General features: G+C 37.5%; 1 protein-coding gene across 3 annotated transcripts in view; it reads left to right on the forward strand.

Moving 5' to 3' along the window:
• The window catches only part of PIBF1 (progesterone immunomodulatory binding factor 1), a 231424-nt gene that overhangs the window by 47994 nt on the left and 159015 nt on the right, over positions 1 to 24415 (forward strand). For all 3 annotated transcript variants that reach the window (XR_005725642.1, XM_040266864.1, XM_040266865.1), the window contains 3 exons: positions 2953 to 3061; positions 3528 to 3709; positions 4914 to 5039. Coding sequence is in view for 2 of the 3 variants with exons in the window: in XM_040266864.1 (XP_040122798.1) it covers positions 2953 to 3061; positions 3528 to 3709; positions 4914 to 5039 (417 nt within the window). In the remaining variant the exon portion in view is untranslated. The remainder of the gene's footprint in view (positions 1 to 2952; positions 3062 to 3527; positions 3710 to 4913; positions 5040 to 24415) is intronic.

Consider the following 24415-nt stretch of genomic DNA (forward strand, 5'->3'; position numbering starts at 1 on the left):
CTGGGTAAATACCAAAGAGTGTGAACATACTCGTATGGTAAGAGTATGTTTAATTTTGTAAGAAACCAGCCAAGTGTCTGTCCCAAAGTATCTGTACCATTTTGCATTTTCACCAGCAGTGAGTGAGAGTTCCTGTTGCTCCACACCCTTGCCAGTATTCGTTATCAGTGTTCTGGATTTTACATTCTGATAGGTGTGTAGTCATATCTCATTGCTTAAATTTGCATTTCTCTGATGACAGGTGCTATGGAACATCTTTTCATGTACTTAGTTACCATCTGTATATCTCCTTTAGTGAGATGTCTGTTAAAGTCTTTGGCTTATATTTTAATTGGGTTGTTTGTTTTCTTACTGTAAGTTTTAAGAGTTCTTTGTATATTTTGGATAATAGTCCTTTATCAGATACATCTTTGGCAAATATTTTCTCCCAGTCTTGCCATGTCTTCTTATTCTCTTGACATATACCTTATTTTTTATTGTATAAAAGCGTGTAGTTTTGGCAGCTTGGTGAATTTAGATTGTATTTTTATATCAGTTGTTTTTATTTTATTTAGAAGTTGCTTTTGCCTTTTTAAATGTGATAGGAACCCAGGGAAATCCTATGTGTATAAATATTTTTGAACTCTTACTTGACTATTTTTATTTTATGGAGTGAATTTAAATACTTTGCAGTTTTATCTAAAGTTTTTTCAGCTATTTCTTTTCAACAAAAGGCACATACACTTTCAAAAAAATGATACTTTCTGAGGATATGTTTCCCATTGTGTTGCTGCTGAACAGCTATAGCATATAATTTTCCTTTTGCTGGAATAGACTAATGAACTACTTAGCTATATGCCCTTAGGAAATCTCTAATTATTCTAAGCTTAAGTTTTGTCATTTGTGAGGTGGTGCTAATACAATAACTACACTGTATAAATTTAGAAGATTGAATAATTTTTATGAAAGTATATATGTGGGCATATATACACGTATATAGAGAGAGATTATTGTAATTGTTCACTGCTGTGTCTACTTGTACCTAGAATAATTCTTAAACCATTGTAGTCACTCAGTGAGTGTTTGTTAAATGAATGAATGATTTATAAACTGTAAAACACCGTAAGTAAATTTGCAAGGATTTGGGAATATAACGTTGGTACTCCTACTCCCGGCATGACTGGCATGCAGTGTGTGTTCCTATGTACGTATTTTTATATCAAAATGTAGTGATTATTAGAGCTTAAAATCCATGACAGCTATACGATTGGGTTCTCAAATAGAGCTAGATTTCAAAAGAATCATTTCAAAATGAAGTAGATTGTGATGATAAGATGATACTTTGAGTTGACGTTTTGATGACCTCTCAGGGCTTCCCTTGTGGCTCAGCTTGTGAAGAATCCGGCTGCGGTGTGGGAGATCTGGGTTCGATCCGTGGGTTGGGAAGATCTCCTGGAGAAGGGAAAGGCTACCCACTCCAGTATTCAGGCTGGAGAATTCCATGGACTGTACTGTCTGTGGGGCCCCAAAGAGTCATACACGACTGAACAACTTTCACTTTCTGCCACTATAAATCTATAGCAACAATAGGTAAAATATGAAAGGAGAAAACTAAAAGGCATAGTCATCAAAATAATCCAGAGTGGCCATGAAAGGATGGGTAAATGAACCAAGATGAGCCATGAGTTGATAGTTCTTTATGGTGAGTGCTGAAAGCAGGGAGTGGGGTGGGGAGGTGTCTCGTTTTATCATCTTTTTATATATATATATGTTTTCTATAATGAGAATCTAAGAAATAAAAGTATAATAAACATCATCATGTGCTAGAAATGGAACAAGAAAACAATCAGGCAAGGGTGGCTCAAGCTGAGAATCCTTTGGTTTACTCAATAGAACGAATGGAGTTTTAAAAATTGGTCATCTCCTGCATTGGCAGGCGGGTTCTTTACCACTGGTGCCACCTGGGAAGCCCCTAGTGTATACATGGATAAGTCAAACACATTTAATTTTAAGAAGCAAAATGCATATGCCCATCTTTCTTTTTTACACTAAAAAAATCATAGCAAAAGTCATTACCTTGTGAGAATAAAAACATTTGTATGTAAAGACATAAAACACTTAACATGAACCAGAGTGTTAATACTGATAGTCATCTTTAGTTAGTAGGTTTATGGGTGATTGTTATTTCTTAACTTGTGCTTTGCTCAAGTATAAATATACTATTTTGTTAAGCAGAAGAAATCTTAGAAGTCATCTTTCTAAATGAGTTATTGAAAATCTAATGAAAAGAAAAACAATTTTTAATAGCTCTCCCATGGAAACACCAGGAGAGTAGCTGAAATAAAGGGCAGAGGAACTGATTCTGACTATAGAAGAAAAGTTTAGAAATAGTAAATCTGTTTCTCTGCTCATTTTTTAAGATACCTGTTTGTAGGTTTGGTCCAATTCTTAGTTTTGCTGTGTTGGGGAAAGAGCTCATCTAAGAATGGAAATTAGAATCTCTGGGTAATCATGAACAATTTGTGAATGAAGCAGTCACAAGAATGCCTGCCTGTGTATCAGCAACACAATCTGAGTAATGAGTGAAGGGCTTTTGAGCCTAACAACTGAAAGCCTAGAGCCATGTTTAAATTCTTTAAAAGTTTTGACTTCCAGATTAGATTGAAGATGATTAGTGAAAAGACACCAGAGTATACCTTTAAAAGTTTTATTGTTTACTTTTGTCAGTGTAGCTTACATATTTATTTTTTACAGATAATATATTTATATTTATCTGAGCAAGATCTCAAACAGAGTCTCCTAAATTTGAAAAGCAGATACTTTATTGTTCACAGAATGACACTGAAGTATCTCTGTTCAGTTTCCTGAAATATAATCAACCCTTTTAAAATGTTTGTTATAAAAAGAGATGTAGAATTTACATATGTACTTGAGTTCTAGTTTAATAAAAACAAATGTATTTGAACTTTATAGTGAGCGTGATGCACTTGAACAGGAAGCAACTGACTTAAGGAGAAAATATGAAGTACTTGAAGCCTCTCACATAACTCAAGCTAAAGAAAGAAGTGAATTATCAAAAGAGGTAGGCTTATAGAGTCACTTGTTTGTTTGTTTTTAATATTCATTTGTTTGGCTGCACTGGGTCTTCATTGAGGCACGCAGGGTCTTTATTGTGTCATGGTCTTGTGAGATCTTTGTTCCGTTGCACGTGGAGTCTTAGTTCCCTGACCAGGGATTGACCCTACATCCCTGCATTGCAGGGTGGATTCTATAACCACTGGACCACCAGGGAAGTCCCGAGTCACTTGTTTTTTATTGTACAGTGATTGTGGACATAGCCCAGGGCAAGAATTGTGAGAGGGAAATTGTTTCGTTTTTAGTTGCTGGAAAGAAGGGACTTTTTAGTAGCTCTGTTTGGATGGAAATTTTCATGGTAAGAATTAGCCTCTTTATGTGTTGAGCACAAGCACAAAGGAAAGAAATAATTCAGTAAACCTTGAAAAGTAAGATGACATTGCTCTGGACACTCTGTCTCTGCCTCTGTATAGGTAGCCACCTTACAGCAGACTGTTACTTTACTGCAAAAGGATAAAGAATATCTCAACCGCCAAAACATGGAGCTTAGTGTTCGCTGTGCCCACGAAGAGGATCGTCTTGAAAGACTTCAAGCTCAACTTGAAGAAACTAAAAAGGCTAGAGAAGAGATGTATGAAAAATACGTAACATCCAGGCAAGATTTACATTATTTTCCATATAAATAAATGTAAATCAAACCATCTTCTTTGAGGGAACTCCTGGCTTTGGGGACAAATAGTGATTTGTTGGTAAGGTTTATAGGATAATGTTAAGATGATTGTTTTTGTTTCTTCACAAGATACTCATATTCTAACTGATTTTTTTCTTAAGACATTTTGTTTTTTTTCCAAAAGCCTGTTTCTTTTAGGTAGGGATTTATATACTGTTACAGTTTTTATTAATTTTTTTAATGATATAATCTTTTTAGCTCCCAATGACTAAGATCTCTATTTAAGTGCTTTAAGAAAGTATTTATATATATATTTAGCTTTCGTCGCTCAGTCATGTCCAACTCTTTGTAGCCCTATGGACTATAAGCCTGCCAGGCTCCTCTGTCCATGGGATTTTCCAGCAAGAATCCAGGAGTAGGTTGCCATTTCCTACTCCAGGGGATCTTCCTGACCCAGAGATAGAACCCAGGACTCCTTCATTGCAGACAGGTTCTTTACCATCTGAGACACCATATGTTTATATGCCTCATATATATCTCTTCAGAAGGTATTTATTTTATCAGCATTTTTGTGAGCATTTCAAAAACTAAAATTCTAAATTTTATCCTTTAAGACTTCATATATTCGTAACATTTTTCTCAGCTTGTGGTATTTTTAATCAGTTTGTGCTTCTGCTAATACCCTATGTAATGCTTTGTGACTTTGCTAAGAGATCACAGTGGCTGTGGTTGTTGTGCCTAGAAGGAAAGTTTTTGTCAAGAGTCCACAAGGGTCTTTTTTGTTTTTTTTTTAAGATTGTCCCATAATATGCACCACATCAGACTGTTATTTCTAAATGAAGTGCATTCCACAGTGCATTGGTTTAAAAGTCTTTGGCCATAGGCATTAAAAACTATTAGTAAAATATTTTTGAAGATGAATAATTATCCAACATGAACTAACATTTTTTTTATAGTAATTAAGCTTTTGGGGCAATATGTTTAAAAGGAAATCTTAGATGGAACTACTTTGAAACAGTATTTTTAGGAATTATAAAACTTTATATCTAATACTTTTTTTAAGGAATATTGTATATAGAGCATATTTGATGTAAGATATTAAAATCTTACATGAAGGGCAAAGACCTATTTCTTTTACCAAAAAAAAGAAATAATAATAATAATGCATATTCCTTTTGACTCCTTTCAGAGACCGTTATAAAACAGAATATGAAAATAAACTACGTGATGAACTGGAACACATCAAATTGAAAACTAATCAAGAAATTGATCAACTCCGAAGTGCCTCTAGGGAAATGTATGAACGGGAAAACAGGTAAAAAAAGAAAAATAGGACATTTCTGTGATATTTTATTGGTGTTTGAAGCTTATAGTTTTATTGAAATTAAACTTTAGTTCACGATGTAATGTCTTTTTTAATATGTTAGAGAAAGTTTGTCATAAATCTAAATCTAAGTATAATGGAATATTAAAGTTCTCAGGCCTTTGATAACTAGCTTACAACAGGGTTTGTCAGACATTAGGCCTATTTATTTTGTTGTTCCTATTATCTTTTTATTACCCTGTTAACTTGTCCTTTTGCCTTTATATTAGTTCCAGATTAAGGACAGAAATGAAAAGGAAATTAGAACTAAGAGATACTAGTTCTTCCTATAACATGCCAGTGATTTCTCGAGGAAATTTCAAAGACTGGAATAATAATAAGAAATATTGCTTATGCCTCGTTTAGCTGCTGGACTTAAAAGAAATCATATTTTTAGATAATCTTAAAGGAGGATAGGTTTTTTTCATGCAGTTACTTTTAGATCAGCATATATCAGGTTTCCTTAATGATTAGCAGTGTTAAGGGAAAAATAAATGCTACATATTTCAATAGCAGTTATTTTTATATACCATCATTATGATTCATATGGCTTTTCAAAGTTGACATTTAGAGGGAAATTTATTTGGAAATTAATTTAATTGTCATACTAGTTTATTAACACTGACTTGAGTGTATTTGATCTTTGCCAATAAGCAAGTCTTTAAATCAGACTGTGGTTGGTATTAGAGAAGTTTACACTTGAACTCTCAGAACAATAAATTTATTTATTTAGCAAATATTTACTAACCATGTACTGATACATGTCATGAGCCATAGATACACTGCTGACCTTTGCTTTCACAAAGCTGGGCAGTCTAATGGAGAAATAAAGGAACAATGAGCAAAAGTATGATGACAGTAGAGCAAACGGCAGGATACTCAGAATGAGACCACATAGACTCAAGGTGTATCTAACTGAGCCCTGGATGGAATTGGGGAAGGTTACATGGAGGGAGAAATGCGTATGCTAACATCCGCATGGTGACTAAGAGTAAGACTGTCAGTTATGGAAGGGAAGGAAATTAGGGGCACTAATGCATACCCTGGAGACAAGTCAAAATGAAGTTTTTGGAACAAACTGCAAATAATTCAGTATGGTTAGCCCATAGAGTGAGAAGCAGTGAGTTGTAAGAAATGAAGCAGAAGAGGGAAATGGTCCTAATTATGCATTTGAGCCATTGTCTAACATCGTAAACAGTTAAAAGATTTTGAGACTATGCATGATATGATCTGACTTTATATAAAAATCTATTCTGTGATGTGGAGGAAGATTGAGGGTGTATAAAGCTATAGACAAAGAGGCCTCTTTTAAAGATTGCTTCCCTTACCAAGATGGGAAGTAATGATGGAACTACAGTAGTAGCAGCAGAGATGGGGAGGATTGGGCCAGACTGGGAAAAATGCTCAGGAGGTAGAACTAAGCTAACTGGATAGATAGGATTTGATGACTAGATTGGACTGGGGAGTGAGAAGGATGTCACTAGGTTCTTGATTGGGCAGCTGTGGGGACAGTGATGCAGTCTTTAAAGCATCAGAAAAATACGTGGCTTTACCTGAGAAACATAACAAATTTAGTTTAGTTTCATTAAGTGTCTGTGACATGTGTAAATAGAAAAATTGACTGTATACAGTCTGAATCTTAAAAGATCCAGACATGGCGCTAAACTTGTGGCATAGGTATCGCTGCTGCTGCTGCTGCTGCTCCTAAGTTGCTTCAATCGTGTCCGACTCTGTGTGACCCCATAGACGGCAGCCCACCAGGCTCCCCCATCCCTGGGATTCTCCAGGCAAGAACACTGGAGTGGGTTGCCATTTCCTTCTCCAATGCATGAAAGTGAAAAGTGAAAGCAAAGTCACTCAGTCGTGTCCGACCCTCAGCAGACCCCATGGACTGCAGCCTATCAGGCTTCTCCGTCCATGGGATTTTCCAGGCAAGAGTACTGGAGTGGGGTGCCATTGCCTTCTCTGATAGGTAATGCTACTGTTCTCTTTTACAAATAAGTACTTTTAGTGCTGTGACTCAGTTCTGTTATGGATTTTGTAATAAAGGCTTTTATTGGTCAACTTAAAAATCTTAAAATTTATGGGATTGTTTCTATGATAAACGTGCATGATTACTTCCAAATAGTGCACATAGCCACATAAACCTTAGTATGTAGTCATTTTGAGAATGTACTGATTTTTTAGTTTTTGTTGTTATTGTTGTTGGTGGTGGTGATTTTTGTTTTTTCTAAAGTCCTTTAAAATACAGTTCATGTATTTGCAATTTGTATTTACAAATTACAAATGCAGTTTACAAATTGTATGTACAAATTTACATGTATTTACAAATTGATGTAAACTAGTCCCTCCTCTCTAAAATGATTGGTAGCAGTAGGTTGGGAAACAAATGATGGAACCATTTCTGGAAGCAGGAAAATAGAGCAGGTTTCCTTTTCCCCTATGTTCTGACTCCATAGCCACATCAAAGTGGATGCCACCTAGTCAGAGAGTTCCTGGGATTGGGGCTACCACCCTAGAAACTCCAGCCAGCCACCAGGATGACTGCATGATAGTGAATCTAGGGTGGGTGATTGCCACCAGGTGGAGCCAGACTGCAGCCTGGGCCCCCAGCCAGCTGTGATACAGACTCACCTGTATCATTTTATTAACCTCACAATAATCTAATCCTATGTTTTATGTGGCTGAATTCTTTTGAATCCCAGTTTCCTCATTCTGGTGGCAGGATTTAACTGTAGTTAGAGCTTACATCCCACTTGTCTTTCACAAAGTAAAACTAAATTGTAAATTATTTCCTTTGAAACTTAAAATAATTAAGGAAAGGGTTTTAGTGTTCCTTGTTATGAAACATGAGATCCAGAAAACACAAGAGTACTCATTTAGGTGTTTTTGTGTCTGAGCAAATTGGTCACTTGCTCTGGACTTAGATGTTTATGTTGATTACTTGTACTTCATCAAAGTGTGCTGTTATAATATGAATTAAAATGGGAAAAGTACTTACACTTGCATAAATGTACTTAGTCTCCTTGTCTCTTGGGCAATAAGCATTTTTAGGAGAAAGTTAAGTAAGATTAGAGAAATATGATTTGCTTTTAGTTTGTTTTCTATGCAATGGGGGATATTATAAGAGAGTGCCTTTTTAAAGACTTAAATATAAATCATGACACCGTAAAACCCCTAGAAGAGACATACGCAAAATATTCTCTAACATATGTCATAGCAATCAGTCTCTCAAGTCAATAGACATAAAAGCAAAAATAAACAAATGGACCTAATCAAACATATAAACTTGTACATAACAAAGGAAACCATAAACAAAATGAAAATAATGGCATATAGAATGGGAGAAAATATTTGCATACAATATAACAAAGGCTTCATTTCTGAAATATACAAATAGTTCATATAACCCAATAACAAAAAAGCAAACAACCCAATCAAATAATGAGCAGAAGACCTAAATAGACATTTATCCAAAGAAGACACACAGATGGCCAATAGATACATGAAAAGATGCTCAACATGTCTAATCATTAGAGAAATGCAAATCAAAACTACAGTGAAGTGTCACTTCACACCAGTCAGAATGCTGCTGCTGCTGCTGTTAAGTCGCTTCAGTCGTGTCCGACTCTGTGTTACCCCATAGATGTGGCAGCCCACTAGGCTCCACCATCCCTGGGATTCTCCAGGCAAGAACACTGGAGTGGGTTGCCATTTCCTTCTCCAGTGCATGAAAGTGAAAAGTGAAAGTGAAGTCACTCAGTCGTGTCCAACTCTTCGAGACCCTGTGGACTGCAGCCTACCAGGCTCCTCCGTCCATGGGATTTCCCAGGCAAGAGTACTGGAGTGGGGTGCCATTGCCATTCAGAATGGCCATCATTAAAAAGTCTAAAAATAACAAAAATGATGGAGAGGGTGTAGAGAAAAGGGAACCTCCTACATTGTTGGTGGGAATGTACATTGGTTGCACCCACTATGGAAAACAGAATGGAGATTCCTTTAAAATCTAAAAATAGTTTCTATATGATGCAGCATTCCACGTGTTCATAGCAGTTCTACAGTGAAGTAGTACTCAGCCATAAAAAAGAATGAAACAGTGCCCCCATATTGCAGTATCATGGATGGACCTAAAGATATTCATATTACGTGAAGTAAGGCAGACAGACAAAGATGAATACTATATGACATCAGGTATATGTAGAGTCTAAAATATAATACAAATGAACTTGTTTACAATACAGAAACATTCTCACAGACGTAGAAAATAAACTTAGGGTTACCAAAGGGGAGCAGGGATAAATTAGGAATTTAGGATTAACAGATACAAACTACTCTATAAAAGAAATAAGATCCTACTGTATATTACAGGGTACTAGATTCAGTACCCTGTAATAAACCATAATGGGCTTCCCTGATGGTTCACTGGTAAAGAATCAACCTGCCAGTGCAGGAAATGTGAGTTTGATTCCTGACTTGGGAGGATCGCCTGGAGAAGGAAATGGCAACCCACTCCAGTATTCTTGCCTGAAAAATTCCAGGGACAGAGGAGCCTGGCAGACTACAGTCCGTGGAGTCACAAAAGAGTTGGACACAACTGAGTGACTAAACAGCAACAACAATGAACCATAATGGGGAAAAAAAATAGATACTGAAGGGTTGAGATTTAATGAAGGAACTTTGCTACTTTAATAAAGAGAAAGAGTGCCTTTTATTTTCTCTTTTTAGATGTAAAAAAAAGATGGAAATCATTCCATCCAATCTTGATCTGCCTCTGCAGTCAATCATACCAGTAGTTTATGAAGTTAAGGAGTTGAGAGGCAAGAGGAAGAAAAAATAAGTGATAAAGACTTAAGAAATGGCTGAGATAAGCAAAAAGAGAACTTATGTATTTGGGTACATCTAAAACTCCAATACTTTAGCCATCTGATGTGAAGAGCTGACTCATTTGAAAAGACCCTGATGCCGGGAAAAATTGAGGGCAGGAGGAGAAGGGGATGACAGAGAATAAGATGGTTTGATGGCATCACCAACTCAATGGACATGGGTTTGGGTGGACTCTGGGAATTGGTGATAGACAGGAAGGCCTGGTGTGCTGCAGTTCATGGGGTCGCAAAGAGTCGAACACGACTGAGCGACTGAACTGAACCAAAAATACTTTATTTGGAATTATAATGTGTATGCATGCTTTAGCTCAGTCTAGGAGTTAGGTTTCTTGTCTTTTTCTGGACTTTTTTCTTCTTTAAAATGATGTTTGGGAGCTATGTGAAATAATGAGTAAAACTCACTCTGGTGGTGAGATTTATTATATAAAAGACTTCTTACTTAGTAGGACCCTCTTGTACATTTGGAAGAAAAGCATTATTCCCTGAACAGGGAGTATAGTGTGAGAGTGATTTGGAATGAGACAAATTCTGGCTGTACAACTTTATTAGCTGAGTGCATATGTCACTTAATATCACTGAAGTTTAATTTTTTGTTTTATAAAATGAGCAAGTATATTTCACAGGGTGATCTGTAAGTTCTAAATGAGATAAAATATGTAAAAAGTACATTATAAATTATAAAGCTGCATATAAATGGTATTTAGGTACCTTTTATTTAGGCGAAATGCTTTAAAAATTTCTTTTATCCATTATGTTGACAATTTAAGTAAAATGAGCATTATATAAAAGAAAACTGGTAACATTATAGAATTGTTTGCATGCCTGTGTGCTCAGTTGCCAAGTCATGTTCGACTGTTTGCAACCCCATGGTCTGTAGCCCACCAGACTCCTCTGTCCATGAGATTCTCTAAGCAAGAATACTGGAGTAGGTAGCCATTCCCTTCTCCAGGGGATCTTCCCAACCCAGGGATCAAACCCAGTTCTCCTGCATTGCCGGCAAGTTCTTCAGCATCTGAGCCACCAGGGAAGCCCTGGAATTGTTTATCGTCACTAAAAGGCAGTATTACAAAATATATAATTATTCTTAAGTATTGATTTCCATGGCATTTAACCATTTTTGTTAAATAAGACAATATAAGCATAGAGGTGAAACTCCAGTACTTTGGCCACCTCATGCAAAGAGTTGACTCATTGGAAAAGACTTTGATGCTGGGAGGGATTGGGGGCAGGAGAAGAAGGGGACGACCGAGGATGAGATGGCTGGATGGCATCACTGACTCGATGGACGCAAGTCTGAGTGAACTCCGGGAGTTGGTGATGGACAGGGAGGCCTGGCGTACTGCGATTCATGGGGTCGCAAAGAGTCAGACACGACGGAGCGACTGAACTGAACTGAACTGAAAGCATAGAGGGTCTGCATGCCATTTGTTTCAGTCTAAATTTCTGCAAATGGCTGACTTGTTTAATATTGTGAGATGGTGAAATTAGAGGAGATAAATTCAGCTGATTAAGTTTTTCCAGAATGTAAAACTGGTTCATTATTATAGTCTCATTATTATAACCACAGAAAGAGCTATATGCGTAGTAATACTGTAAAAGAGAGTAAAGAAGAGTTTGTGAGAGATGCTCATTATACTCTTTTTTCTGCACAGAAAAATATGAAAATGCAAATTGCTCTACAGTTATTTAAAAGGGGGAAGGCAGTAGGGAAAAGGAAATCAAAATTATGCTTTTAAGTGTCACAATTAGTATTGCTTTAGTGATTTTATTTTCCCAACATATCACTGAAAACCATCTTGACCACAATTTATCATCTTCCAAAGTACTCAAGAAGAAATTTAAAGAAATAAAAAACTTAAGTTTTGTGTAGAATCTCAGAGTGATATTAAGCACCTTTGAATCTTGAATCTGTTTATTTACAAAAGTTAGTTGAGTATACATAACACATTACAGTAGGTGAATTGCAACTAGTGTACAGGGATTTCATTCATTATTTGAGAAGTGTATGCCCTCATTAGTGCTTAAACAAGCATACTTCTTTCACTCATATCTTAACAGATATCTGTATGTGGGGTGGGCGGGGAGGGTGGCGGGGGAGCATGCCGCATGACAAGGCGATCTTCCCAGCAGGGATTGAACTCATGCTCCCTGCAATGGGAACATGGAGTCTTGAGCACGGAGTCTTAAACCACTGGACTGCCAGGGATGCCCTGTATATTTTTAAAGTTCTTTTATGAAAACACTTAACCATATTCATAGTGTCTTTGCAGTTAGACTATTCTGAAAGTATGTGGCTTTACAGATAGCTTCTCAAAAAATTGTAAATGGAGTTTTATTATTAGCTATTTTTTATTGTAAATTATTTTCTTTATGCCCTGTAGGTGATTACCACAGGCGTTCACTGCTTAATTGATAACATTTAAGAATTTTCAAGGTGTTTAGGGTGTTCCAGGTAAGAAGCAGTGAGAGTTTGGGTTGTGCAAAAACTTAGATTTGCCTGCACTGTTTAGTTCATAGGATGGTGAGGGAGGCTGGTTGAAGAGTAGGGTCAGATTTTTAAATGTTCTGTTGTCAGGTTATTTTAGGAGATTTTATAGTAAAAGAGTGACATGATATATTCGTTTTTTTGTAACCACAGTTGCAGTGTGAGATGGATTATGATTGTAAAGGACGTGAAGGCAGGAAGACTGGTAAGGAGACAGTTGCAAAATTTAAGTGAATATGAAAAATGGAAAGAGAAAATAAAAGTTAAAAGAATATTTATAGTAGAATTGACAAGATCTGGTGATTGGCAGGAAGTGAACAAGAATGACTCAGCTCTTCTGCTTGCCTAGTCTCAGAGAGGTGAATAGTTAGATATGGCCATTAACTCAAGGTTATAGACAAAATTGAGAAAGGAAGATAACAATTAATTCCTGACGTTTTACCAATATGACAGCTCTGAGTCAAGTTCCAAAGTACCTTCTCTAAGATCATATTGTTTGTCTGTTGTTCATTAAAACAAGTTTAATTTTATTTATTTTGTTATTATTGGGATAGCATTTGACATTTGACGTTATCATACAGTTGGTCACTTTCACCCATTTTGCCCTTCCCTTCCCTTTCTGCCTCTAGTAACCACCACACTGTTCTCTGTATGTTCATGTTTGTTTTTGTTTGGTTTGGTTTGTTCATTTACTTTGTTTTTCTTTATTTACTAGTTTTTTATAGTCCACCTATGAGTTAGATCATACAATATTTGTCTTTCTCCATCTGACATACTTCATTTGGCATAATAACCTCAAGGTCCATCCATGTTATCGCAAGTGGCAAGATTTCACCTCTTTTTTATTGCTGAGTGCTATTCCATTGTGTGTGTATGTGTTCAAATTAGTGTTTTCTTGTTCTTAGACTATATATCCAAAAGTGAGATAACTGGATAATATGGGAGTTCTATTCTTAATTTTTTAGGAATCTTCATACTGTGTTCCATAGTTGCTACACCAATTTACATTCCCACCAACAGTGATTAAGGGGTCCCTTTTCTCCACATCCTCTTCAACACTTGTTATTTCTTGTCTTTTTGATGATAGTTATTATTGTCAGGTGTAAGATAATAGCTTATTCTGGTTTTGATTTGCATTTTTCTAATTGGTGATTTTGAACATCTTTTCATGTACCTATTGAGCACCTGTATGTCTTCCTTTGAAAAATGTCCGTTAAGCTCTTCTGCCCATTTTTAATTGGGTTGTTTTTTGTTGTTGAGTTGTATGAGTTCTTTATATATTTTGTATATTAATCGCTTATTTTGTGTATCATTTACAAACATCTTCTCCCATTCAGTAGGATCATTGTTGTGTTATTGATGATTTTCTTCACTGTGCAGGTTATTAATTTAATGTTATCTATTTGTTTATTTTTGCCTTTGTTTCCCTTGCCTGAAAAGACATAGCTAGAAAAATATTGCTAAGATTGATGTCAAAGAACATGCTGCTTATGTTTTCTTTGAAGAGTTTTATGGTTTCAGGTCTTACATTGAGATTTTTAATCCATTTTGAGTAAATTTTGTATATGATGTGAAATAGTATTTTTGCATGTGGCTGCCCAGTTTTCACAACACCATTTATTGAGGAGGCAATCCTTTCTCTACTGTATGTTCTTTGCTCCTTTGTCATTCCACTTGTGTCAGTTTATTTCTGGCTACTGTTTTGTCACATTGATCCATGTGTCTGTTTTTCTGCCAGTACCATTCTGTTTTGATTACCGTGGCTTTGTAGTATAGGTTGAAGGCAGAATGTGTGATGCCTACAGTTGTGTTGCTTTTTCTCAGGATTGCTTTGGCTATTCGAGATCTTTTGTGGGTCTGTGATTTTTAGATAGTTTTGTTCTGTTTCTGTGAAAAAATATATTTGGGATTTTGATATGGATTACCTTGAACTTTAGACTGCTTTAGGTAATAAGACATTTGACAATGTTAATTCTTCCAATCCATGAGCACAGAACATCTCTCCACTTGTTTGTGTCTTTTTCAGTGTCTTTCAACAATAAGATCACATAGTTTATAACTAGGAATTTTCTCTACTGTGCCCCAGATACAATTCCCCTCAGCCCTCAGGAAAGACCCTGAGGCAAGAAGGGATCTTAAGCTGCTGAAGCTTCTGTAGCAGTTTTCTCTGTTTTCCTCAAGGTATGCTTACAAATATTATCGTTTTATTTTTTTACAATAAAAAATCTTGGGAAGCATTGCCCTAATTGTCATTCTGTAAATGAATACCTTCATATTTTTAAAATTTTTTATTAAGTGTAATTGACTTGTAGTATTATATTAGCTTCTAGTGTACAGCATAGTAATTCAGCCTTTTTAATAGGTCATACTTGATGCAAAGTAATTACAAAATCATGGCTATCGTTCCCTGTGCTGTATAATACATTTTTATGCTTATTTATTTTATACATAATAGTCTGTGTCTTTTAATCTCATATACCTATCTCTCCCCTCCCCTAGATTTTCATATTTAGATTACATACTAACTATAGCTACTGTTTATTGAGTATGCATAAATAGATGTATCACATACATTGTAGAGAGAATTAAATGGGGCATTTTATGAGGTTGTAGATATTAGTATCTCCATTTTACAAATGTAGAAACTGAAACACTGAGAGGTTGTGATTTTTCTGTAATTGTAGACATTTTAACTGGTGAAACTAGATACCTCTGACTCTATAATGTAATGAAGATTCCCATATTACTGTCCAAGGCTATGAAAATTGACAAAAAAATTCTTATTGAAACTAATTTTTGTGGTAATGTTTTTGGAAAAGAATCTCAGCCTTTTCAGAGAATTTGCAAATCTTGAAGGCTTCGCAGGTGGCGCTAGTGATAAAGAATCTGCCTGCCAATGCAGGAGACTTAAGAGATGGGGGTTTGATCCATGGTTCAGGAAGATCCCCTGGAGGAGGGCATGGCAATTCACTCCAGGTGGCTCAGAGGTTAAAGCATCTGCCTCCAATGCAGGAGACCTGGGTTCAATCCCTGGGTCGGGAAGATCCCCTGGAGAAGGAAATGGCAACCCAGTCCAGTATTCTTGCCTGGAGAATCCCGTGGACAGAGGAGCCTGGTAGGCTACAGTCCACAGGGTCTCAAAGAATTGGACATGACGCTTACTCCTTGGAAGAAAAGTTATGACCAACCTAGATAGCATATTCAAAAGCAGAGACATTACTTTGCCAACTAAGGTCTGTCTAGTCAAGGCTATGGTTTTTCCAGTGTTCATGTATGGATGTGAGATTTGGACTGTGAAGAAGGCTGAGCACTGAAGAATTGATGCATTTGAACTGTGGTGTTGGAGAAAACTCTTGAGGGTCCCTTGGACTGCAAGGAGATCTAACCAATCCATTCTGAAGGAGATCAGCCCTGGGATTTCTTTGGAAGGAATGATGCTAAAGCTGAAACTCCAGTACTTTCGCCACCTCATGTGAAGAGTTGAATTATTAGAAAAGACTCTGATGCTGGGAGGGATTGGGGGCAGGAGCAGAAGGGGATGACAGAGGATGAGATGGCTGGCTGGCATCAGTGACTCGATGGACATGAGTCTGAGTGAACTCCAGGAGTTGGTGATGGACAGGGAGGCCTGGCGTGCTGCGATTCACAGGGTCGCAAAGAGTCGGACACAACTGAGCGACTGAAATGAACTGAACTGAAAGAGACTTAGCATGCACATATGCACACAAACCCTACTTCACACTTGAAGGCTGAGTGTGAATTATGAGAACTGTATAAAAGCATTTGTAATTTTGAAACTTAGAGAAGAGACCTTTATTTTTCTATAAAATGGTGTTTTTTGACAGGGCCTGCCTCCCTGAGACTCCTCCTGAGTCCCAGGCTCTGCACCTGTAACTAGAGCCTGTCCCCTCTCTGCTGCTCAAGGGCACACTCCAGTAGTTCTCCCTCTGCCTCCTATACTGGCAATTTTCCCTCTTTTTCCCATGTATAAGCATATTGTTTCTCCTATCTTTAAAAAAACCTCTGTATCTCCACTTCCCACTCTAATCCCCCCATTTCTAACCACTACCCCCATTTCGTTGCTCTGCTTTGTGGCCAGATTCCTGCAAAGAGTTTATATGCTCATTCTTTGTTGTTATTGTTGTCAGTCAGTTGTGTCCGACTCTTTGCGACCCCATGGACTACAGCACTCCAGGATTCCCTGTCCTTCACCATCTCCCAGAGTTTGTTCAAATTCATATCAGTGATGCCAACCATCTCATCCTCTGTCATCCCCTTCTCCTGCCTTCATTCTTTCCCAGCATCAGGGTCTTTTCCAATGAGTTGGCTCTTCGCCTCAGGTGGCCAAAGTATTGGAGCTTCAGCTTAAGCATCAGTACTTCTTGTGAATATTCAGGGTTGATTTCCTTTAGGATTGACTGGTTTGATCTCCTTACTGTCCAAGGGACTCTCAAGAGTCTTCCCCAGCACCACAGTTCAAAAGCATCAATTCTTCAACACTCAGCCTTTTTCAGTGTCCAACTCTCACATCCATACATGACTACTCATTCTTTACACCATTTTAAAAGTCCACTACCAAGCTTTGCCCCTCCCCCATACCAATCTAACAAAGCTACTCTTACCAAAACCCCCAGAGACCATGTTGCCCAAAGTGTAGTGGTCGGGTTCCTAGTTCTTAATCTTACTTGATCGCAGCAATATTGAATACAGTTGATCACTCCTCTTCCTGGAAACATAGTCTAACTGCCTTCTAGGATCCTGCACCGTGACTTCCCCATCTCCTTGACATCTTTTGCAGCTGCCTCCATGGCATTTCCATTGGTTATCTAATAAGCATCTTTAATTTAATGTGTCTAGAAGCAAAATTCTGTCCCTCCAACCTAGCTCTGCCTCAGTCTGCTGCTGCTGCTGCCAAGTCACGTCAGTCGTGTCCGACTCTGTGCGACCCCATAGATGGTAGCCCACCAGGCTCCTCTGTCCCTGGGATTCTCCAGGCAAGAATACTGGAGTGGGTTGCCATTTCCTTCTCCAATGCACGAAAGGAAAAGTGAAAGTGAAAGTGAAGTCGTGTCCAACTCTTAGCGACCCCATGAACTGCAGCCTACCAGGCTCCTCCAGCCATGGGATTTTCCAGGCAAGAGTACTGGAGTGGGTTACCATCTCCTTCTCCTTGCCCCAGTCTGACCCAATGCAATTAAAGACAACTCTAGTCTTCTCACTCAGACCAAAACCCTTGAGGTCCTTTTCAAACTCTCTTTCTTATTTTCCATGTTTTAGTCATTCTAAGATCCTTTTGATTGTGTCTTCAGAATTTATTGATCTTTTGTCATCTTTCAGATATAGCCTCGGTTCAAGGTACCATTATCTCTTGCTCTGATTACTGCAAGAGCCCCTTAAGTGGTCCCCCACCTTCCTTCTGTGTTCCTGTTAAACAGTAGGTCAAATTGGATCACTCCTCTGCTCAGGTAAAAAGGCATTCCATCTGACCGCATCAAAGTTTAAATGATTAAAAATGAAATCATAAGCAATTAATATGGCCTGTGATAACTACATGATCTATGCCTAGTATCCCCACCTTTCCTTCACAGCCTGTGTTCTAGACACTTGCTTTATCACCTTGCCTCCTCTTCCTCTGACTGTTAGACATGTTTCCCACCTCCTTTGTATGTACAGTTCCCACTGCTTAACCACCATTTCTGGATGTCCTGGAGCTGTATCTCCTCACTTTCTCCACACCTTCAGATGTCACTTGCTCTCTCCATTTTTCCTGACAAGTCTGTTTAAAACTATGAAAGCCCCCTCTTTTCCTATACTTGCTCACCCACACTCATTAGCCCCTTCTCTGCTTAATTTCTCTCCAAGGACTTAGGACCTACTGCCATATGTTTGGTTTCTTTCCTACTATAATGTAATCTCCATATGATTAAGGACTTTCATCTGTTGTTCAGTGTGCTAATGTCTGATTTATAGTAAGTGTGCAATAAATACTTGTTTAGCGAAAAAATGATTTATTCCTACTTTAGAGAAATCAGACTATGGGTTTAAATGAAACGAAAACCTGTACAAGATTTATAATAAGATGGATTTAATCAGGACCTCACTTGGTAATTGACGTTTATAGTCACTCAGTTAACCATCCACCAGAGTCACCTAGTTTCATTTTAATATATTCCATTTTATTCCATCAGCTACTTGTTAAACCTCAACACATTAATGGAACAAGTGTTTTGCATTTTGGTACTTACCTTTTTTATAATTTTAAAAGATCATTTATCTACTTTTGGCTGAAGTTTTCACACCTATAAAATGAAAAAAAATCTACTTGGGAACCAACTAACATAAAGGGAAGAAAAGTCTAGCTTGTTCATTTGACAGTAATCTCAGTAAGTTTCCACTCTTAGAATGCCTAGCTTCCCCCAAGAAAGTATGTTATATAAATTTCTACTTTGCTCCTTTTTTTCATGTCCTGTTCATTCAGTTGTCAACTATCTATGTTAATTAAAGGACAGGTTATCAGTCATTGATTGTATAATAGCAGATAATCCACTCAGAATTCTTTTATTTCATGCCATCTTAAAAACAAATGCAAATGAGCAGTTGTATGTTTTGTCCTGGAGGCAGAATCTGAAGGTAGAGGAGATTAATTCAGATGCTTTTCTAATAAGTAAACTTGTCTTATAAACAGCTTTCAGTCCCTTTTTTGTCCCAACTAGAAAAAATATGTTCATTTTTATTAAACAAAATATTTTTATTTGGATACAGAAGGAGGAGAATGGGTTGCTTAGTCACGCTTGCTGAACTCTTCTGATGACCATGTTTCTTTTGCTATGTATCCTTGGTCAGTTTCAAGTTCTGAGGCATTTGCGATGTTTATTCAGACTAACACGTGCTCTTGGCTTTGTCAAATTCTGATTTTTTCCTATTAGAATTTTAAAAGTTCCTAAAGTTTTTCTCTTTCTTGTCACATTCTTCTTACCACTTTCCAAGAATGTATTTCGGTTTGGCCTGTTGATACCATGAAATTGTATCAAATGTATCTTGCTGCTAAAAAAGTAAGAAAGTACATTCCTTCCTGTACAGAACTCTAATATTGTATGTTTTGTACTGAGGTTTGAGGGTTTCAGTTGTGAGATTATTATTGTTGTTCAGTCATTAAGTCAACTCTTTTCCAACTTCATGGTCTGTAGCCTGCCAGGCTCCTTTGTCCATGGGATTTCCCAGGCAAGACTGCTGGAGTGCTCCCCAAGTGAGGGTAGGTTGGGGTTGGGAGTGGGAGAGAGATTCAAGAGGGAGGCGACATATGTATGCCTATGGCCGATTCATTTTGATGTGTGGCAGAAACCAACACAGTATTGTAAAGCAATTATCTTCCAATTAAAAATAATAATTAAAAAAAAAAAGAACTCCAAAGTGGGTTGCCATTTCCTTCTCCAGGAAATCTTCCCAGACCAGGGATCAAACCCATGTCTCTTGCATTGGCAGGAGAGTTCTTTACCACTGAGCCATAGAAGCCACAAAAGCCCATACTTTTGGATAAACTTACATGTTCAAAGTCATCTCTGCACAAATACACTAGGTTGCATATGAAATATGTCTATTTTGTTGTAACAGTTAAATTCTTTTGTTGGAGAAATAGTTAAGAACTTAACTCTTAAAGTTTATTATTTGAGTGTTATAATTTAAGTGATATCTTCCAGTTGTTTTTCCATAGAAGTCCTGGTTTATGCCTATTTCTCTGGCATAATCATATTTTCTGTTTGTTTGTTTTTAGCTATGCTGGGTCTTTACTGTGGTGTCCAGGCTTCTCTTGTTATGGTGCTCAGATTCTAGAGCATGCAGACACAGTTGTTGCAGCACATGGACTTAGTTGCTCTGTGGCATATGGGATCTTAGTTCCTTAACCAGGGATCGAACCCACATCCCGTACATTGGCAGGCAGATTCTTAACCACTGGACCATCAGGGAAGTCCCGGCATAATTATTAACAGCACCTTCTTTCACTCAAAAAGCACCTAAGTTGAAATGTATATTATTTGGACACTAATGATAATACTTGGAGAAGGCAATGGCACCCCACTCCAGTACTCTTGCCTGAAAAATTCCATGGACAGAGGAGCCTGGTAGGCTAAGTCCATGGGGTCACAAAGAGTCGACATGACTGAGCGACCTCAATGTCAATGTCAATGATAATACTAGGATACTCACTTTTTTTTGCATTTTACATGGAATTGATAAGATTTCTTTTCCCTTTTCTACTACCTTTCCTTTTAATCGACCTCCCACCTGCAAATATAGAATGATGGGAAGAGATAAGCATATGTGTATGGAAGATGGAGTTAGTAGGAAGCAACATGAAAGAATTACACTTTAGGAATCAGTTAAGAAAAACAGTTTAAGAATCAAATGCTAGCTTTCTAAAAAGCATTTCTAAGGATGAAATATTTGAATTTGTATAATTTAAAACATTTGCTATAATGTTGGCCACCTTCCAACATCTTTCTCTGTTATTATATTTGATTATATATACTCAGTTTGAACTTTGAAAATTTTAACTCCATTAGCTTGTTCATGCTCTTAATTTTTCAAGTTTGTCTTTTGAAGAACATTTGAGTTCCTGCTATTTGTTCTGTAATTGTATTTCTTTTACATTTTCTAATACATTTAACATTTTCAAGTGGATAGTTTACTAGTTACATGGCAGTTACGGTCTTAGCTGTGACAGGAATCAATCCATCTGGTGTTTTATCAGACTAGCTTGAGTTTGCAAGAACATGGACCATAAACACAAATGTATAATATAGTCACAATTCTTCTAAGAATTGTTTTTGACTTAACATCTATTTGCATTAGGAGATAATCATATAATATAAATCTCACAATGACAGAATTTCCCAAAGAGAAGATCTCTGTGAGACAAGGGTACTCTTCAGAGAGGCGGCCTCATGTGATGAAGAGCATGGACCCAAGCACCATTCGGTTTGGGTTCGCATTTGGGCTTCAGAGTTTATTTATCATGTGACTGTTGTAGGCAAATACTTAACTTCTCTGTGTTTCAGTCTTGTCCTTTGTATTATAGAGATAATGATACAGCCTATACTTTGTGGGGTTGTTGTGAAGGTTAGATGAGTTATTATTAATATCTGTACAGTGCCTGACAGAGTTCCTAGCACAGCATGAGCACTCTGTGTTTACTGGTTCTGTTATTGTCAGTGGAAGAATTGCACAGTTTCTCTCTCGGACTGAAACATTAAATGTCAATTCATAATATGAAAGGAAGTATCTCTGATCTTTATGTTTAAAGGAATTGTGCTATTTCTTACTGAAGTATGCAGGTTGTGGCAGGATGTGGAAGGTGTGGTACCTGATAAGACCGGTTTATACAGAAATCTTACCAGCAGGCACCTGTGGGAAGACTTGTTGGTAGAAACTTGAGTTTCTAGCACTTTCTCCCATTCATTCATTTTTCTTTATTTGAGTAAACTTTATTTATTGGTCCTTCGAGGGCCAACTTACATGTCTTTCATTCACTCATCTGTTCCTCTGCTTAAAAATAAACAACTCCTCTTCTTTGTGGCCATAGAACTTGTTTACGCATTAATATAGCACTAATGATAGTTAGTTTCCCTGGTGGCTCAGCTGGTAAAGAATCCTCCTGCAATGAGAGAGAGCTGGGTTTGATCCCCGGGTTGAGAAGATCCCCTGGAGAAGGGAATAGCTACCCATTCCAGTATTCTGGCCTGGAGAATTCCATGGACCATGTAGTCCATGGGGTCGCAAAGAGTCTGCCACAACTGAGTGACTTTCACTTCACTTCACTTCAATGTTAGCTGGATGATACAGACTGTGGCATAGTGAATGCACTGGTACCTTCTAATCACACTTACTCTCATAAGCCCTAATATTAGTTTATTTGGGGTTTTATTTTTTTCTCTTTCTTTCTTCCTTCCTTCTCTCCCTCCCTCCCTCCTTTCTCCCTTTCTTTCTCTTCCAGTTTCATTGAGATATAATTGACACAGCACTGTATAAGGTTAAGGTATACAGCATAATGATTTGACTTTTATACATCATGAAGAGATGACCACATAAAGTTAAGTGAACACCCATCGTTTCACATAGATACAAAATTAAAGAAATGGCACCATTGACTCAATGGACATGAGTTTGAGTAAGCTCCAGGAGTTGGTGATGGACAGGAAAGCCTGAGGTACTGCAGTCCATGGGGTTGCAAAGAGTCAGACACAACTGAGCAACTGAACTGAACTGAACTGATGAGAACTCTTAGGATTTATTCTCTTAACTTTTATATATAACATACAACAGTGCTAATTATATTTATCATGTTGTACATTACAGAGATACAAGTTTGATCCCTGGGTTGGAAAGATCCCCTGGAGAAGGGCATGGCAACGCACTCCAGTGTTCCTACCTGGAGAATCCCATGGACAGAGGAGCCTGGCAGATTACAGTCCATGGGATCTCAAAGAGTCAGACATGACTGAAGCGACTTAGCATACAGGCACATTGCTAGTACTTATTTACCTTATAACTGGAAGTTTGTACCTTTTGGCCACTTTCATCCAATTCCCCCTCCTTCTACCACTCTCCCTGCCCCAACTCACGTAGCCGGATCTTTTTTTCCTGTAAGTTTGTTTGCTTGTTTGTTTCTGTGGTATAATGACCTACAATACTATGTTAGTTCCTATTACACAGCATAGGGATTCCATGCATGCTTAGTTGCTCAGTCGTATCCACCTCTTTGCAACCATGTATACTATAGCTTGCCAGGCTCCTCTATCCATGGGATTCTCCAAGCAAGAATGCTGGAGTGGATTGCCATTCCCTTCTACAGGAGATCTCTCCGACCCGGAGATCAACCCTCAGTCTCCTGCATCTCAGGCGAATTCTTTATGGTCTAAGCCACCAGGGAAGCCCATAATGATTCCATATTTCTATACATTTCAAGTGATCACTATGGTAAATCTAATTATTATGTTTGCTTTTATTTCTAATGCCCATTTCTGCAGTAAAGGAAATATAGTTAGAGACTGGAGCTTTTCCACCTAACAACTAAGCTTTTATTATGATTAACTAGTACTCTAAATGTATCTCCTTGGAATTTTGCAACTGAAATAACTTATAGGGAAAAAAATCTATATAGTATTTGAGAAATGAAAATTGCAACCAGTTTTGGATTACGCTTTAGCTGTGGCAGGAATCAATCTTTATGGTGTTTTGTCAAACCAGCTGGAGTCTGAAACAGCATGGGTCATATAAACAAGCATATAATATATTCACAATTTTTCTAAGAATTGCTTTTGATTTAACATTTATTTGCATTGAGATAATCATATAATTTGGCCTTGGGGTACAGAATGAAGCAGGGCAAAGGCTAATAGAGTTTTTCCAAGAGAACACACTGGTCATAGCAAACACCCTCTTCCAACAACACAAGAGAAGACTCTACACACGGACATCACCAGATGGTCAACACCAAAATCAGATTGATTATATTCTTTGCAGCCAAAGATGGAGAAGCTCTATACAGTCCACAAAAAAAAGACTGGGAGCTGACTGTGGCTCAGATCATGAACTCCTTATTGCCAAATTCAGACTGAAATTGACGAAAGTAGGCAAAACCACTAGACCATTCAGGTATGACCCAAATCAAATCCCTTATGATTATACAGTGGAAATGAGAAATAGATTTAACAAACTAGATCTGATAGAGTGCGTGATGAACTATAGACGGAGGTTCGTGACATTGTACAGGAGACAGGGATCAAGACCATCCCCATGGAAAAGAAATGCAAAAAAACAAAATGGCTGTCTGAGGAGGCCTTACAAATAGCTGTGAAAAGAAGAGAAACAAAAAGCAAAGGAGAAAAGGAAAGATATTCCCATCTGAATGCAGAGTTCCAAAGAATAGCAAGGAGAGATTTTTTTTAAAAGCCTTCCTCAGT

The sequence above is a fragment of the Oryx dammah genome, unplaced genomic scaffold, assembly GCF_014754425.2.
Source record: "Oryx dammah isolate SB20612 unplaced genomic scaffold, SCBI_Odam_1.1 HiC_scaffold_24, whole genome shotgun sequence".
NCBI lineage: Eukaryota > Metazoa > Chordata > Mammalia > Artiodactyla > Bovidae > Oryx > Oryx dammah.